Source organism: Cygnus olor, chromosome 11 (genome assembly GCF_009769625.2).
Source record: "Cygnus olor isolate bCygOlo1 chromosome 11, bCygOlo1.pri.v2, whole genome shotgun sequence".
Taxonomy (NCBI): domain Eukaryota; kingdom Metazoa; phylum Chordata; class Aves; order Anseriformes; family Anatidae; genus Cygnus; species Cygnus olor.
This window is the reverse complement of record NC_049179.1, coordinates 3,517,400-3,531,682: the sequence shown is the minus strand read 5'-3', so window position 1 is coordinate 3,531,682 and position 14,283 is coordinate 3,517,400. Positions and strand designations below refer to the sequence as shown.

The 14,283-nt window shown below is 38.1% G+C and overlaps 2 protein-coding genes across 3 annotated transcripts in view; one reads left to right on the top strand and one right to left on the bottom strand.

Annotated features, from left to right (window-relative positions):
- The window catches only part of TEX9 (testis expressed 9), a 37,516-nt gene that overhangs the window by 4,833 nt on the left and 18,400 nt on the right, over positions 1-14,283 (bottom strand). The window contains exons 11-12 of one of the 2 annotated variants that reach the window (XM_040570670.1): positions 13,907-14,041; positions 10,026-10,198 (exon numbers count right to left, since the gene is read on the bottom strand). In XM_040570670.1, the coding sequence (XP_040426604.1) occupies positions 10,121-10,198; positions 13,907-14,041 (213 nt within the window). In that variant the 3' untranslated portion in view covers positions 10,026-10,120. Of the gene's footprint in view, positions 1-10,025; positions 10,199-13,906; positions 14,042-14,283 lie in introns of those variants that run through there. The other variant, XM_040570669.1, reaches the window with a different exon arrangement.
- Positions 5-9,891, top strand: MNS1 (meiosis specific nuclear structural 1). The gene is made up of 9 exons (XM_040569671.1): positions 5-214; positions 377-504; positions 1,994-2,096; positions 3,008-3,237; positions 4,034-4,250; positions 4,329-4,436; positions 6,297-6,554; positions 7,463-7,588; positions 8,585-9,891. The coding sequence occupies exons 1-9, from the start codon at positions 5-7 to the stop codon at positions 8,681-8,683; spliced, it is 1,479 nt and encodes a 492-aa protein (XP_040425605.1). The 3' UTR covers positions 8,684-9,891.

Genomic DNA, 14,283 nt, shown 5'->3' with positions numbered 1-14,283 from the left:
CGGGATGGTGAGCGGGGAGGGCGGGCGGGCGGCCGGCCGGCGGGCTCCGTCAGGGTGGCCCGGCAGGGTCTGTCAGGGCGGCGGCCCGGCGGCACCGTCTCTCTCTTGTCGCCCGCAGGCGGCGGCGGCAGAGGAGCGCGGCGGGCGGCGGCGGGTGGCCAGGCTGTGGGCTGCGGTGGAGCAGGAGCGGCGACTGGATGAGGCCGTGCGGAGGGTGAGGGCCGCGCCGCGGGGCCGGTGCAGGCGGGAGGCGTTCGTCGCCTGAGGTTACTTTTGCAGAGCGTCCCGAGGGTGTTTAAAGCTGTTCAGCGGCGCGGTTCTGTAATTTGTCGTCTTCCAAATGCGAGTTGTGACGGGAACTGTTTGCCCCGGTCAGGACGAAGAGAAGAAGCAGCAGAGGGAGCAGCAGCTGGAGCAGGAGGAACGGCTGGCAGTTGAGCTGGCCAGGCTCAAGCATGAGAAGCTGAAGGATGAAAAGATGAGGCAGCAAGTGCGGGAGAACAGGTAAAGCCTCGAATACCAGGTCGCCTTCTTTGAAATCTTCACCCATCAGCTGTTCCTGTAAATCAAACTCAGCCTTGATAACGGTACTATAGTATTTAGCCTGTTGCATCATCTCTCAGTTGTTTGTTTGTTTTTCCTCCTTTAACGTAGTTTGGACTGAGCCTCAGATGCAGTAAGATTACACTGTGGGATGGTTTCTAGCAATGGAGAGGAGCTCTCAGTATGTTCAAATCAGATACACACAATTTACTATTTTAGAACAGGCTTTAACTTTTTGAACTTCGACACTTTTCTTTTTCTGCTTTTTTGTTTGAGCAATGTTTTTTTTATCTAAAATCAGGCTTTTCCCCTGAGAAATAAAACGAATATTTTGTTAAGATAGCAGTGTATCTTTTACGTAACTTCCTTTTATTGGTTTTATCATTGGCTTTCCATGTTCTGTATCTGTTAAATTCACGGTATATCCTTGTAGTATTACTGAAAAGTTGAGAAGAACAGTAAATACAGTATCGTGCTCAGGTTTCTTATTTGTACAGATGTCATAGGTGAAAATGGTAATGAAGATAAAAGAAAACCTAAACAAAACTAAAACCATTTTCCTTTTCTGTAATACATTCTGAAGAAACTTTCCCAAGGAATTACTTATTTAAGCTTATTTTAAAGGTATTACCTAGACTTGTTTCAGAATAGTTAGGAGTCCTTTAATATATCAGTGGAAGAAAGGAGTTCTGTGACTCTTGCAGTGATTACTCTGGATTACGGACAGGTTATATATTCCATTAAAATGTTTTGGGAACATTCTGTTAACAGCCCTTGTGTCTTTCCTGACTACTGTAGCTTTTGTCTCCGGGCTCTGCAGATTTCAGCTTCCTGAGTTGCTGCACATGCAAAGACACCAATGTTCTCCAGTGGTTTGGCTGGCTGGTTAATTGGCACTGGCACTGTAAATAAACTGGCACTCATTTTAACTTTGTGTTCTGTTACTGTGGGCTGAGATTTCACACAAGAAATTTTGTTCTTGACCTCAATAGGATGAGAGATTTAGCATGTATTTTTAGAAATCTTTCATGAAAATCCTTCTTTTCCTTCCCTTTGTTGTACATACGCATGATATGCAATAACATATCTGTAATTTATTTGCACAGCTGAAGAGCATCATCTAATTTCTAGTGGGCTGTTGTGTTACTTAACCTTTATTGTGGATACCATAACAATGATCTACAGTATGAAACAATAATATTCAGTAGCAAATGTTCATCAGTTTATAATTCTTATTGTAGTATTGTTTCAAACCAGTTGGTATTTGTGGTTTAGTTTTATTGCCTGTTCGGTGGTTGTCTCATTGTTTCTTTCTGTTTGAGAATTTACATCATTTCAACTCCTGTAAAGAGATGTGATCTCTCAATATGCTTTCAGTGGTGGAAGTTGTTTTTTTTTTTTTTTCCTATAGATACCTTGTAATAGGATAAACTTCTTTTTTTTCGCTTAGTCTTGAACTTCGAGAGTTAGAAAAAAAACTGAAATCTGCTTACATGAATAAGGAGCGAGCTGCACAGATTGCTGAAAAAGAAGCTATACAGTATGAGAAAATGGTAATTAGTTTCAGCATATCCTAGCGTGTAGTTTTCAACCATGTCCTATTTTGTTCTCAGAAGCCACCAGAGTGCTTTAACTTTTTGTATAGATTGTATTAAAAATTCTCTTCTTTGGCCTTTTTTTTTGGCCTTTCTCTTTTTGGCCTTTTTATCTAGATTATCGCTAAGTTTAAGAATTCAATGTACACTGAAATCTGTTTTTTGCTGTGGAGAACTGATTGGCCATAAGAAAAAGGCTTGCTTTGCCACTACAGTCGAAGTAGTAGTGAATTAAGCCATGTGAAGGGATATAGTTTTTATTTCACTGTTTTTGTAGTGTTTACTGAAGTTAAAACTATTATACACAGTTTTGTGGTGAATCCTTATCTCAGAAGCAGATGGTTGAAAATGCTTTTTACTGTTATTAAACATAAACATGTCTGAGTAACTTCAAAAAAGAACTGTGAACTTTTATATACATATAGGGTAATGTTGGTGATCAGGCAGGTGATTCTAATTACATTAATGTTTGATGCAGAATTTAAGTAAATTGAGTAATTAAGTAAATCCTCACTTTATTGAGGATGTTCTGTATAGTTCTGTTACATGCTGGTCACTATGCCATTATGAGCTAGTTTCACTCATATTGTGAACGCTCTACTTGGTCTTAATAAAATATATGGCTTCCTTGAAGTATTGTTAGTTCTTCTCAAGTTGTTTCGATAATGGGAGTTCTCTTCAAGGGTTCTACTGAAGGCATGAAGCATGTTAAGGCACTATATGTGTTTGTGTAGAGGGAGAGAGAAAGATTAAGGTGGAAAACATTCTGTTTTTGTAATGCAATATAATTCCTTTTATATGCTGTGTAATTTTTCACTGCAAGTGGAAGCAAAAAAGAATCTTACATTGCTTTTTTTTTCCCCTTGTAGAAACGTGATGCTGAAATAGCCCAAAAGATGAAGGAAGAGTATGAAAGGGTAGCAAAAGAAGAAAGTTCTGCAGAACTAAGGCGAAACAAGGAGAAAATAATGTATCAGCAAGAACTGGAGAAACAGCTTGAGGAACAAGACAGGAAGAGGCAGGATGCTTATGAAGAGTTTCTAAAAGAGAAACTCATGATTGATGAAATCATAAGGAAGATCTATGAGGAAGACCAAATGTTAGTTACTTTGAATTTTTATTATTTTTAATTTAAACTTAAAACTGTATATAATTCTATGTAGAAAAATTAACTTGTATATGCCTATTTCATAGGCTAAGGGCCACTTCAACAAATTATTCCTATTCAAGAAAGATTCTCTTGGTCCCACTTCAGTAACAAGAGAGACAGTTGCATAGATTTTGCTGTGTAAGAGCCAGAATATTCTTGTCATTTCAGTCAATCATGTGGTCTTGTTCCCCAGATACAAAATCCATTTTTTTTCAAGGAGTGCTTCCATTAGGCCTGTCATGCTGGAAATGACTGCGTATCACAGATTTCTACCTTGCGTCGTGTCCCTACCTTTTCGTGATACATGTTAAAAATGAAATATGTTGTGTGCCATGTCTTAGGGCCATGGATAAGAAAGGAATTTTGCGAGGGCATGATGGTAGTGGGGTGAGAGTTTAGTATAAATGAATAAAAAGGTTCAGGGCTTCTGAGGCATTTGGGCTATTGGGCTTCCTTCTCTCTGTTGTTTGGATGGAGCATGTATAAAATAGAGTAGCAGTGAGTACCTATGTGTTCAGTCTGTCCGGAAGGAAAGGTATTAAACATGAGATTCCTTTTCAGAGATAGTTCATTAATTAGCATTTATAACTCAGGCATCTGTTTTCCTGCTGAATGGGTAAGGAGAGTCATCTAAATCTTCGTCTCTGGAATATACTGTTAATGATGAGCATTTGGTCAGTTTAATGTCACTGCAGTATGTTAGATAGCTATTTATGCGCTTTTACTTTTTTTTAACCTTATATAGGGAAAAACAACGAAAGTTAGAAAAAATGAGAGCAACTCAGATGCATATTGACAAATTTAAAAAAGAACAAGCTATCTGGAGGCAGAGGAAACAGGAAGAGATGGAAGAAGAAAATAAGAGAATCATGGAGTTTGCCAGCCGTCAGCAACAAAGAGAAGAAGAGCGGATGGCTAAAGTTCGAGACATGGAGGAGAAAAAGCATAGACTTCAAGCCGTGGTATTGAAATTTGATATTATAAAAGATTATTTTGTATATTTCTGTCTTTTGTTGAGAAATCCTTCCTTCTTGTAATAGATTGCCCAGAATCTACAAAGAGAACAACAGAAGCGTGAAGAACTGGAACAAATACGACAAGAGCTGTATCTGGAAGAACAAGCAGAGACAGAGAGGAAGAAGGAGACGGTAAGTGTTGGCAGGTAGCTGAAATAGTATCTTTGTACTGGGTGGGGGGAAATTTGCTTTGCCTGGACTTCTGCAGATACTTGTATGGATGTTTTGGCACTTGGCAGATACCGCTTTTTTATATGTAGTACATGTCCTCTGTTTATATGTGCATAAACCGTTTAAGGGAGAATGCAAGTGGAGAGGAGTACTGCAACTTTGCCATTATTGCTGCGGAAGATTTAGGTTAGTGGAGCTGGTCTGGATGAAACTTTAGTAAAATAAAAACAGACGTGTATATGCAGAAAAATATAAAATTTATGGATTACTTATGGGTAAACTAACCTAATTTAAACAGACCAGATAGGAAAATTTTAAGAGAAAATGAAACCACTCGAATTGCTGATCTAGAAAATAAGTAATAAGGTGAAAGCTGGGGGACAGTATTTTACCCAGTATTCCTCTGTCCGTTAACTTCTGATGTCTATGTGATGGAGCAGCTCTCCTTTAGTCTCTGGGAATTGTCACTACAGCCATGACACTTACAAAAACGTTTTTGTGAGAGTATATCCCATATGCAGTTCCTTCTGCATCTGAGGATGCTCTTCAAAGGCCAAGTAACTCCCATTTCCAAAACTTTTCTTCTAACAATGCAGCAGGGTAATTTATGGATTGATTTTATTTTTTTTACACTTTGGATTTTGCAAAGTCTCCTGTGTTCATCGTGACTTTGGGATGGTTTTGAGGGACTTCCTTAGGCCCATTTTAGTATGTGAGCTGCCTCAAAGCAAAAAGCTCAGTTCTGACAGGTTTATTAAATTAACTGAATTTCATAGAATCATAGAATGCTTTGGGTTGGAAGAGACCTTAAGGATCATCTGGTACCACCTCCCTGCCATGGATGGGGACACCTCCCACCAAACCAGGCTGCCCGAAGCCTGTCCGGCCTGGTTTTGGGCACTGCCATTGATGGGGCAGCCACAGCTTCTCTGGGCAGCCTGTCCCAGTGCCTCACTGCCCTCATAGGAAAGAATTTCTTCCTTATAGCTAATCTAAATCTCCCCTCTTTTAGTTTAGGGCTGCTCCCCCTTGTCCTATCATTACCCCTCCTGAGAAAGAGTCCCCCTGCAGCCCCCTGTAGGTACTGGCAGGCTGCTGTAAGGTCTCCCCAGAGCCTTCTCTTCTCCAGGCTGAATGACCCCAGCTCTCATTCTGTTGTTTCTTCTTTCTGTTCTGGCAGAAAGTGTCTCTCTCCAGCAGACTGTATTTCCTAAATGTACCATGCTGGACAAGCAGTTTGTATGTAAACTTCGTTTTTGGGGGAAAAATTCTGTCTTTCAAATTTCCTTTGCCATCCCTAAGGTATTTGTTTTTCTTTGAACCAGGAAGACAACTGAAGGTTTGGGATACTCTCATGGTCCCCTTTATACATTGATTTTACCTTAAGAAGAAGCATGACAGTAACTTGCAAGTTCAGGTTTAAGCTAAGCAGTTTAACTGCTTGCTTTTTGCACATCCGTTTGCTTTTTCCTGCCTACTCTGTCTCTCATCAGATTTTAGATAAAATCTAACACAGATAATACGTAATGCTGTTGTTCCTAGGGAGTTGTTCAGGAGGAATGTCTTGTTGACCCACTTCATGCTCATGGAGAAAAAGTTTCTTTTTTTTTTTTTTTGGACTTAATTTTGACAGTCTTAAGACACTTGCCAAACTGGTTAATACTGGAGACCACTGTTAAATATGGAATGCTTGCTCCACTCATGTATGCTAGAAGGTAGCAGCTACAGTAATTTTTATGAGACAAATCAGGTAGATTGGCTGAAGTTTGAATTTTCCAAAGTATTTTCAATAAAAAGCATTTTATTGAATTTCCTTTATAGGCAGAAATTGAAAAGAAAATAAGGCAACGTCTAGACTTAAAACAAACATATGAAGAGCAATTTGCTTTAAAGAAGATAGCGCAACAAGCTATGCAAGAAGAGGAAGAAGCCTTCAGACAACAGATGTTGGCCAAGTTTGCAGAGGATGATCGCATTGAACAGATGAATGCTCAGAAACGAAGAATGAAACAGTTTGAACACAAAAAGGCTGTGGAAAAACTTATTGAAGACCGTCGCAGGCAATTTATTGCAGATAAAGTAAGAGAAATGTTCAGTTTTGCTGTTGGTCTGAGCCAAAACATTTTAATATGAGAATACGTTCTCTATCCTATGTAACAAGGCTATTGTTACAAGGGAAAGGTGACAAAGTAATTGCAGAGAAATGGTTGAGGGCAGGAGGTGGAAAGCAGGCCTCTGTTTTAGTTTGCTGACAAGGAAGAAGTCTTTAGAGACAACTTTTTACAGCTGAAAAGATTAAAGCCTTTAACAGCTGTAGATGGTGGCGTACTTGACATGCTCTGCAAATAGCTCTTCAAGAGCCATATGATCAGTGACACAACTGTTGCCCACTTCAGCCTCCTTCATCAGGCGGTACTGCTGATGATATGTAAGAAGGGGAAAACTCAGCCTTGATTTCAGATAAAGTATTTCCAGGTAGCATCTGAGGAAGAAAAAGCTTGGCATAAACTAAAAACCACCCATGGAATACTACGCTGTAGTTTTCAGACTGCACGTGCAATATGAACTGCAATTTCTAGTCATCGGCATAAGAACACAGGCCTGGTTTTTCTTTTCCTGGATTAGAGCAGTGAGGCAGGAACAGACTAAGTCAGCTGAGAGTCCACAAGGAACCAGACCTTGACTTACCAAACTTTTTCAAAGGACTTTTAAATCATTTAACTATAGCCCAAGTCTTGGTATTCAGTCTTCTATTCTGTCTGAGACTTTTATTGTAGTTATCACTTATTGTTGAAATAGTGCCTTTCTACATATGCTTTTTCATCGTTTTCAAACTAATTTTCCCATGACCAGGAGTTAAAATTAATTAAAAGTTCTAAATTTACTTCATTAAAAAAAGTCTCCATAAGTATAGTATATATTGGTGGGAAATAAATGCTGACAGAGCTGAAACTCAATGGTTAAGAAAATTTACTTCTTTATTGTAGGAACGTGAACTCGAAGAAAGGCAGTTAGAGGAGAAAAGACAAGAAAACATTCGTCTAATTGTTGAAGAAGAGAGACAGAAACTCTTGAAAGAGCACGCATCTAAATTACTGGGTTATCTTCCTAGAGTAAGTGAACTGTATTTGAAATGCTTTAAATGATTTTTTTTCTATAAATCACTTCTCTCTTGGCTAGTTCAAGGTAAGGTTGTTTAACTGTGTAAATTACCTGAAGTCAGTGGGTGTCCTTGTGTCAGCTCTCACGTGTTCACCTTTTCTGAAATAGGCAGCAATGAAAAATACTCTTTATTGCTGTATCACTGCTTGCCCTGTTGATGCATACAGAGTTTGTTGAAAGCTTCCCCAGCCCTTTTTGCCCATAAGAAGCTTTTGGGATATGGAATGTAAGTTTTTAAGTAAGGCCCTTCCAGCTAGAAAGGTGTCCATTGTATCTAAAAGCCTATTTGATTCAAAATGCCTGTTTCACTCAAAATGGATAAACATGGAAGTTCTGCCTCATTTTGAAGCCTCTAATACAGCTGTAATTTGTAATGTTTTTCTAAATGCTGCAAGATATGTTCTGTGGGTCATACGCATTTTAAGAAAATGAAAAAGCTGCTTATTACAAAAAAAACCAACTGCATCAAAAACTTCAATAAGATTTAATGAATGTTTCATGTACTGGTGTTAACTTATTTTTTCTTCAGTATGACCACTAAAATTAGGGTTAGAGATTTTGATTTCTGGGTTCCAGTGCTTCCCTTCCCCAAAACACACTTAAGTCTTCCAAAGCCTAATTCCTGTTCAAGTTGTTTAAGTATCACTTGATTTCTGAAATAATTTCTTTGTGTAGGCTAATTTCAACACAACTTAAGGGGCGATAAAGACCCAACTCAGCCAGTGCCTCTTTTCAGTGTAGTTGCTCGGCAGTTCTATGTTAGCACCGAGTGCAGCAATTAGAAACTCATCCACTGAAGTTTGTTGATGGTTTTCAGAACTGTTTGTTTTTAAAGATAGTACTGGCATTATGGATAGATAAAAGCTTTACAACTTACACAAAAAGATCCATAATCATCTTTTTAATTTGTTTTATCTTCTACGTGTGTTTCTTTCCCCTTATTGCAGGGAATACTCAAAGGTGAAGATGACATTAAGCTGCTTGGTGAGGAATTTAGGTTGGCTTTCCAAAAGAGAAGAGAGAATGCATTTTCTGAAGAGGGATGAAATTTCCACCGTCTCCTCTCCTGGTTTGCCAGTAGATGTCATCTGATTTCTAATGAAAATTTCTGTTGATGTTAACAGTGAGGAGCTCCTTTTTATTGCCAAAAAAGTCTCCATTTTAAGACTGGAAGATATGATGGACAGCGAGTTTTATTTAAATGTATATTGTACCTGCATTTTTCACCAATCAGCTGGTAGGAAATTAAGTTATTATTTGTCAATTACACAGGACATTTGAGTTTGGGTTGAAGAAATGTTTAGAAGTATTTTCTTTAGCAACTGAACAGAACCCTAAGACACTGTAAATTCAGATGGATATTTCGTAATGGACTAGCGCATTGGGATGCTATATTTTTGGTTTTAATTTAAAGATTTATCTATATTTGCATAACACTATTACAATACTAATCTAAATGTTTCTCCTTACAAATGGTACATCTGAATTACTTGTTCATTGCTAGCTCATGTTACTTTGCTAGTAGGATCTAAGTAGAGGGAGTTCTCATTTTGATGTCAGAATCACTTTATAATATTACTTCTGTACATAAACTTACTGTTTGTGTGTCGTGTTCCTATTAAGTTGCTCTGTGGGAGGAATACATTGAAATAGCTGAGGTTTGACAAAGATTTGTGCAGCCAGGACTGACCTTTATTGCTCCCCTTCATTAAGGTACACAGCTCACATTTTTATCTAGTCCTTGATTATAACGATGCCATAATAAAATCTTCAAGGAGATAATGCCAGTAGGGCACCTGTGAATATGGAGCCATTCCTCCTGATGGTATCCATAAGCAGGAGCTGATGACCAGGGACAGAGTCAAGTTTTATTACTTGGACTAAATTAGAAATTTTGAACAATACAAGTGTATCAGATTTATAGAGTCATTCTGGATATTGAGGGGCAATTCTCAGGTATGTTTTTGCCACTCACACTGTAAGGTGAACAACTAAACCAAGTTATGAATGTTTTCGCAGAAGAGCTGTTGATGCTTAAACCAAAAATCTGTTGCAGAGAACAGACAATGACAATTTCCAAACATGTTTTGTAAAGGACGTGACACTTTTGTTAAATTATTCCTGTTGCGATAAGGAATTTTCTAAGACTAAACACTGACTTCTCTTTTAACTGAGCATTACCTTATCTAACAAACATTTCTGAATACTAAAACAAAAAAAAATAACAAAGTTCCCGTGTTGGAATCTTGCTTGCATTCTCTGTGCCTCTTTGCTTACCACAGAATGGACAGTTTGGCTTGCAACTTAGCAATTTGTATTTCAAGTGATACTGCAACATAAGCTAGCAAGCTTTTAAAAGTTAAATAATTTCAACGTAAGCAGAAATCAACAAAAAACAAATCACTGTGATTTATTAACCAACATTTTTAGTGCCAGAAGGCTGTATCATCTGACTTCTATTTCAAACAGGTTTTTTTATTGAATCAATAATTTCCCCACTCAAGAGCTTTCATGAATTCCTCTTCAGTAAAAGAAAGCATCGTAGCAGCTTCAATGTGCATCTCGAAAGAAATAAAAGAAATCAGGATCAGAAGACAAGCTAGTGTGAATGACTAATATAAAGTCCTGCATAATTGAGATAGCTGAAAGGGGCTTCAACTTTGTTCATATTTCCTGCAAAGTTCTCATTTTTTAGTGTAAGGATAGTGCAGTTAATTTTATGCTAAATAATGCAACTTCACCTCTAGTAAAATGGGATCAGTAGTTTTTCTTAATTCTTTGTATTACTTTAAAAATATGTTTTAACAGAGCCTGGAAATTACCAGAAAACTGACAACTCCCATGACCTCTAAAAAAACATCCAAGAAACTGTGTATACATTGTTTCAAGCTGATCAACATTCAGCTAACTTTAAAGCCAAGCACATCACTGATTCATTCACAGTACTAATGCTTCTAAAATGCATGATTTAATGTTAAATGAATATTTTAGTGAAGGAATACAGTAGCAGTAACAAATAGCATAATCAGCATAAAACAAAGCATACCATTAATACACCTTGAGAGATATCTGGAGCAGACTACTCTGTTATATTGCCCTGTATCTGGGGTTCATTATGGCATGTATATATAGGATACAGCATATATAGGATACTTTAAACGGAACATTGAGTGGAACAAACAAAACTTTAAAACTTATTACAAGGCTATTTTCTGTTTTAAAAGAATGTAATTGCTTGGAAGAATGTCATCCAGGTGACTGCAGAGGAAACATATTAAATGGCCAGGACATTTACACAGAGCTACCAATCAGGCGCAGCAGCCAGGAAGCCCTGCAAGCTCATGGGGTTGCAGCTGCTGTCACAGCATATAGCACAAATATGCCACATGTCCTCATCCCCACGCTGCAATATCCTCTCGTTACTTACCAACATTTCAAGTGGCAAGGACCATGTCCCATCTAAGGAGTTCTTATTCAGAATGCACATTTTTAATAGCATGGCTATGTTTTAAAGAACAGGAAACACGTCTGGTCTACAAGGTATCTGACTTTTTCTCTCTATACAGACACATTGTCAGTTCCAAACAACTACAAAGAAGCCTAAGCAATTCCCACTGATAGTGTAACACCCTCCAGCTCTGTAAAACCCAGACTAACTTCCCTAATTCCGTTTTAAAACTAGGATTTTCTATGAGTTTCTCTCTTTCCAGGCAAGCAGAGAATGGTCTACAGAGTCCAGTTTGGACACCAACACCTACTTGCTGCCAGCCACAACTCATCCTACTACTTATTTTTTTCCTTTATTTTTATTCATGTAGTAGCAGCGTATCGTAGCATATCGTCACCTCCAGAATAGCTGTACCTTTTGTACATGATGCACATGATGTACATCTTTGTACAGATGCTTTGTGCATCTCACTATAAGTGAGTACTACACAAATGACCCAAACCAGGTATTCCTCATTAATTCAACAACAGGTTGATGTAAAATCAACCTGAAGGTCTTCTGGTGATCATGTATATTGGCCTCATGTGAGCATTAGTGCACTTCCCAGCTCCTTCTGCTGCCAGGTATAAAAGGCAGTGTTAGCACCATTTTCTTTCAGGTTTTTCTACCTGTTGTCTGTTCTGAAAGACCAACAACTAACAACATCCTTTTTCTGTGAGTATATAACGTTTTTAATAACAGAAGGTAAGTGGCTTTCTCCACTATCTGCAGTTCTGTTATGGTATTCATAGTTTTAAAAAATGTATTAAGTTTTGTTTCTTAAGCATTTTAAACTAATTTTTAAAAATGTATGGTTTATCTGACACTATGTTTCTGGCTCAAACAGAAACACCGTCCCTGGACATGCTTTTCAGTGGATTCATGTTCCAGAGGACAATGAGCTAGCGCATGTAAATTATCTTTTGAGTGAATGCTACATTTTGTTGTTGTTTTTCTTAAAATAACATTAAAGAGCTAGAAAGGCCAGACAAGGCTAAGCTAGTAGTATTTCTGGTAGATGAATTCCCAAGATTTCCTCTCGATTCTTTTACTGCCAGAAAAACTCTTCTACTGGAAGTACATGAGCAGCCCCAGTTGTACTTATTCCAACTCTCTGTCCTCCTTTGTCCTGTGTCGGAGATGCATTCCTAATTCAAGGGTGTATTTCCACACTGCAGTTCTCCATTCTTAGGATAAGTATGTGCATTTTGTTTTATGAAGTTGCCACTTCATACAGGGCTGTTCTTTCTCTCTGGAGGCTCAACAACTTCATGAGTGTTTACAAAGTGTCTGGTGATCACTGCAGCACTCTGAAGGGCAAATGTTGTATTTTCTTATCGTAAAGGCTAGCCCTTCTAAGATGCTTCTGCTCAACAAGTCACTATTACTTGCTTTCTTTAGCTGACAGCTGTGGTTTGAGTGCAAAAACCAGAGCCTTTACTCTATCACTGATACGTTTCTTTCTACTACACTGTGCAGTTACTTGGATTGATAAAGATTCCGCAGTGAGCAGGAGTGAACCCCTCTACCAAGTTAAGAAGGTATCTAGACAATTCTGAATTACATAGCTCTGCAAATCTTCCATGAAACATCAGAAGGAAAACTGATACAAGTAACAGCATGTGAACCTAATGCAGTCCTTTAAGGGAGAAGTGTCTCAGAACTCTGAGACCTAAATGCATTGACAGTAAGGGGAAAGACTTTCTGATTTGGGCAACATCTCTTAATATATCTTCCTTTCACTGTAATTTGCTTTCATGAAATCCTACAGGTTCTTTCAATTTGTTCCATGAAAGCTCATTTGATAGGTATATGCTGAAAATGTATTTGGACACCGCAGAGGGGGTAAATACATTTTTCAAAGTGTTTCAGGAACAGTCTTCAACAGTGATTCCATTCAACATGAATTTTCAGCAAGTATTCTACTACCTACTCTATATTCAATTTCAGCTTCACATACTAAAAAAACCTGAAACCAGTAGCCCCTGTCCTTCTTTCTATGCCCTCAGAGAGGAAGTGAAGGAGATATTAAATGAATATACAAACAAATGACTTTCAAAATAAGGCTAGGTGCAAGTGCCACGTAGATAGGAAACCCATATGGCCATGTACATGTCATTGTGACTCCAAGAATGCATGATATTCCAGGAGTTACAAAAGGATGTAGATCAACTCCCATCCTTCGCTCTACTAAATTCACACCTAGGCTAAATACTCTTCCCCTCACCCACTCCCTTTTTTTTTTTTCCTGACACACAGGGAGATCTGCACTTGGGCAGATTTGTACACGTGTACAAAGAAGCATTATTAATTGCAAAGGATGCACTTTGAGAATCCAGGAAGAATGTGAGTCTGAAATGTAATGCCTTAATCCTGGGAGGGCGCTATATTTCAGCTAATGATATGCAAGTAATATGCTGGAGGAAAAAACAAAAAAACCTCATGCTAAAATGGATTCTATTGACACAGCACTGCAGGGAGCTGATGTTACAACCTGAACAATATTTATTCTTGAACAAACAGATATTCTTTGTCTCAAAGCTCGTCAGTAGTAATCTTTTACCATAACAGGATATGTTCCAAATTAGGAATGGAGTCAATCCAAAAGAGGACCAGCTTTTACTTTAAAGAAAAATGTTAGCAACATGTGCTAATAAAAGCTGCTGTTCCTTTGTATTCCAACTTCCTGGTCTTGGGGCTCTAGTTTATGTGAGTACATAACTTGACAACAGACCAATTCAGGTAAGAGTTATCTGAAATACAACAGTACTTGTGTCCTTACCTTTTGTCTCTTTAAAATATCAATTAACTTGAGCTGCTTTTTGAAACCTGCAATTAGCTCTCCTTTTTCTTTCTGCAGTTTCTTGTTTTCTGTTTTTAATTCTTCAGTTACTTTGAGTTCTTGGTTAACTACATCCTACCATGGGAAGAAAATGAGAAATGGATTATTCATTCAAGTGAAGCTTTAACCAGAGAAACTTGGCATAAAGTAACAAAGTGACAGATGATAGTAGCCACAAATGACATTTCAGAAAAGAGAATGGATGCATCAAAATATTCCCTCACTAAAACTTAAGGAAATAAGAACTTAAAAAATAACATTTGCTGGCTCCACTGAATAAATAATATAAGATAAATTAATAATGTGGTTTGCCTGTG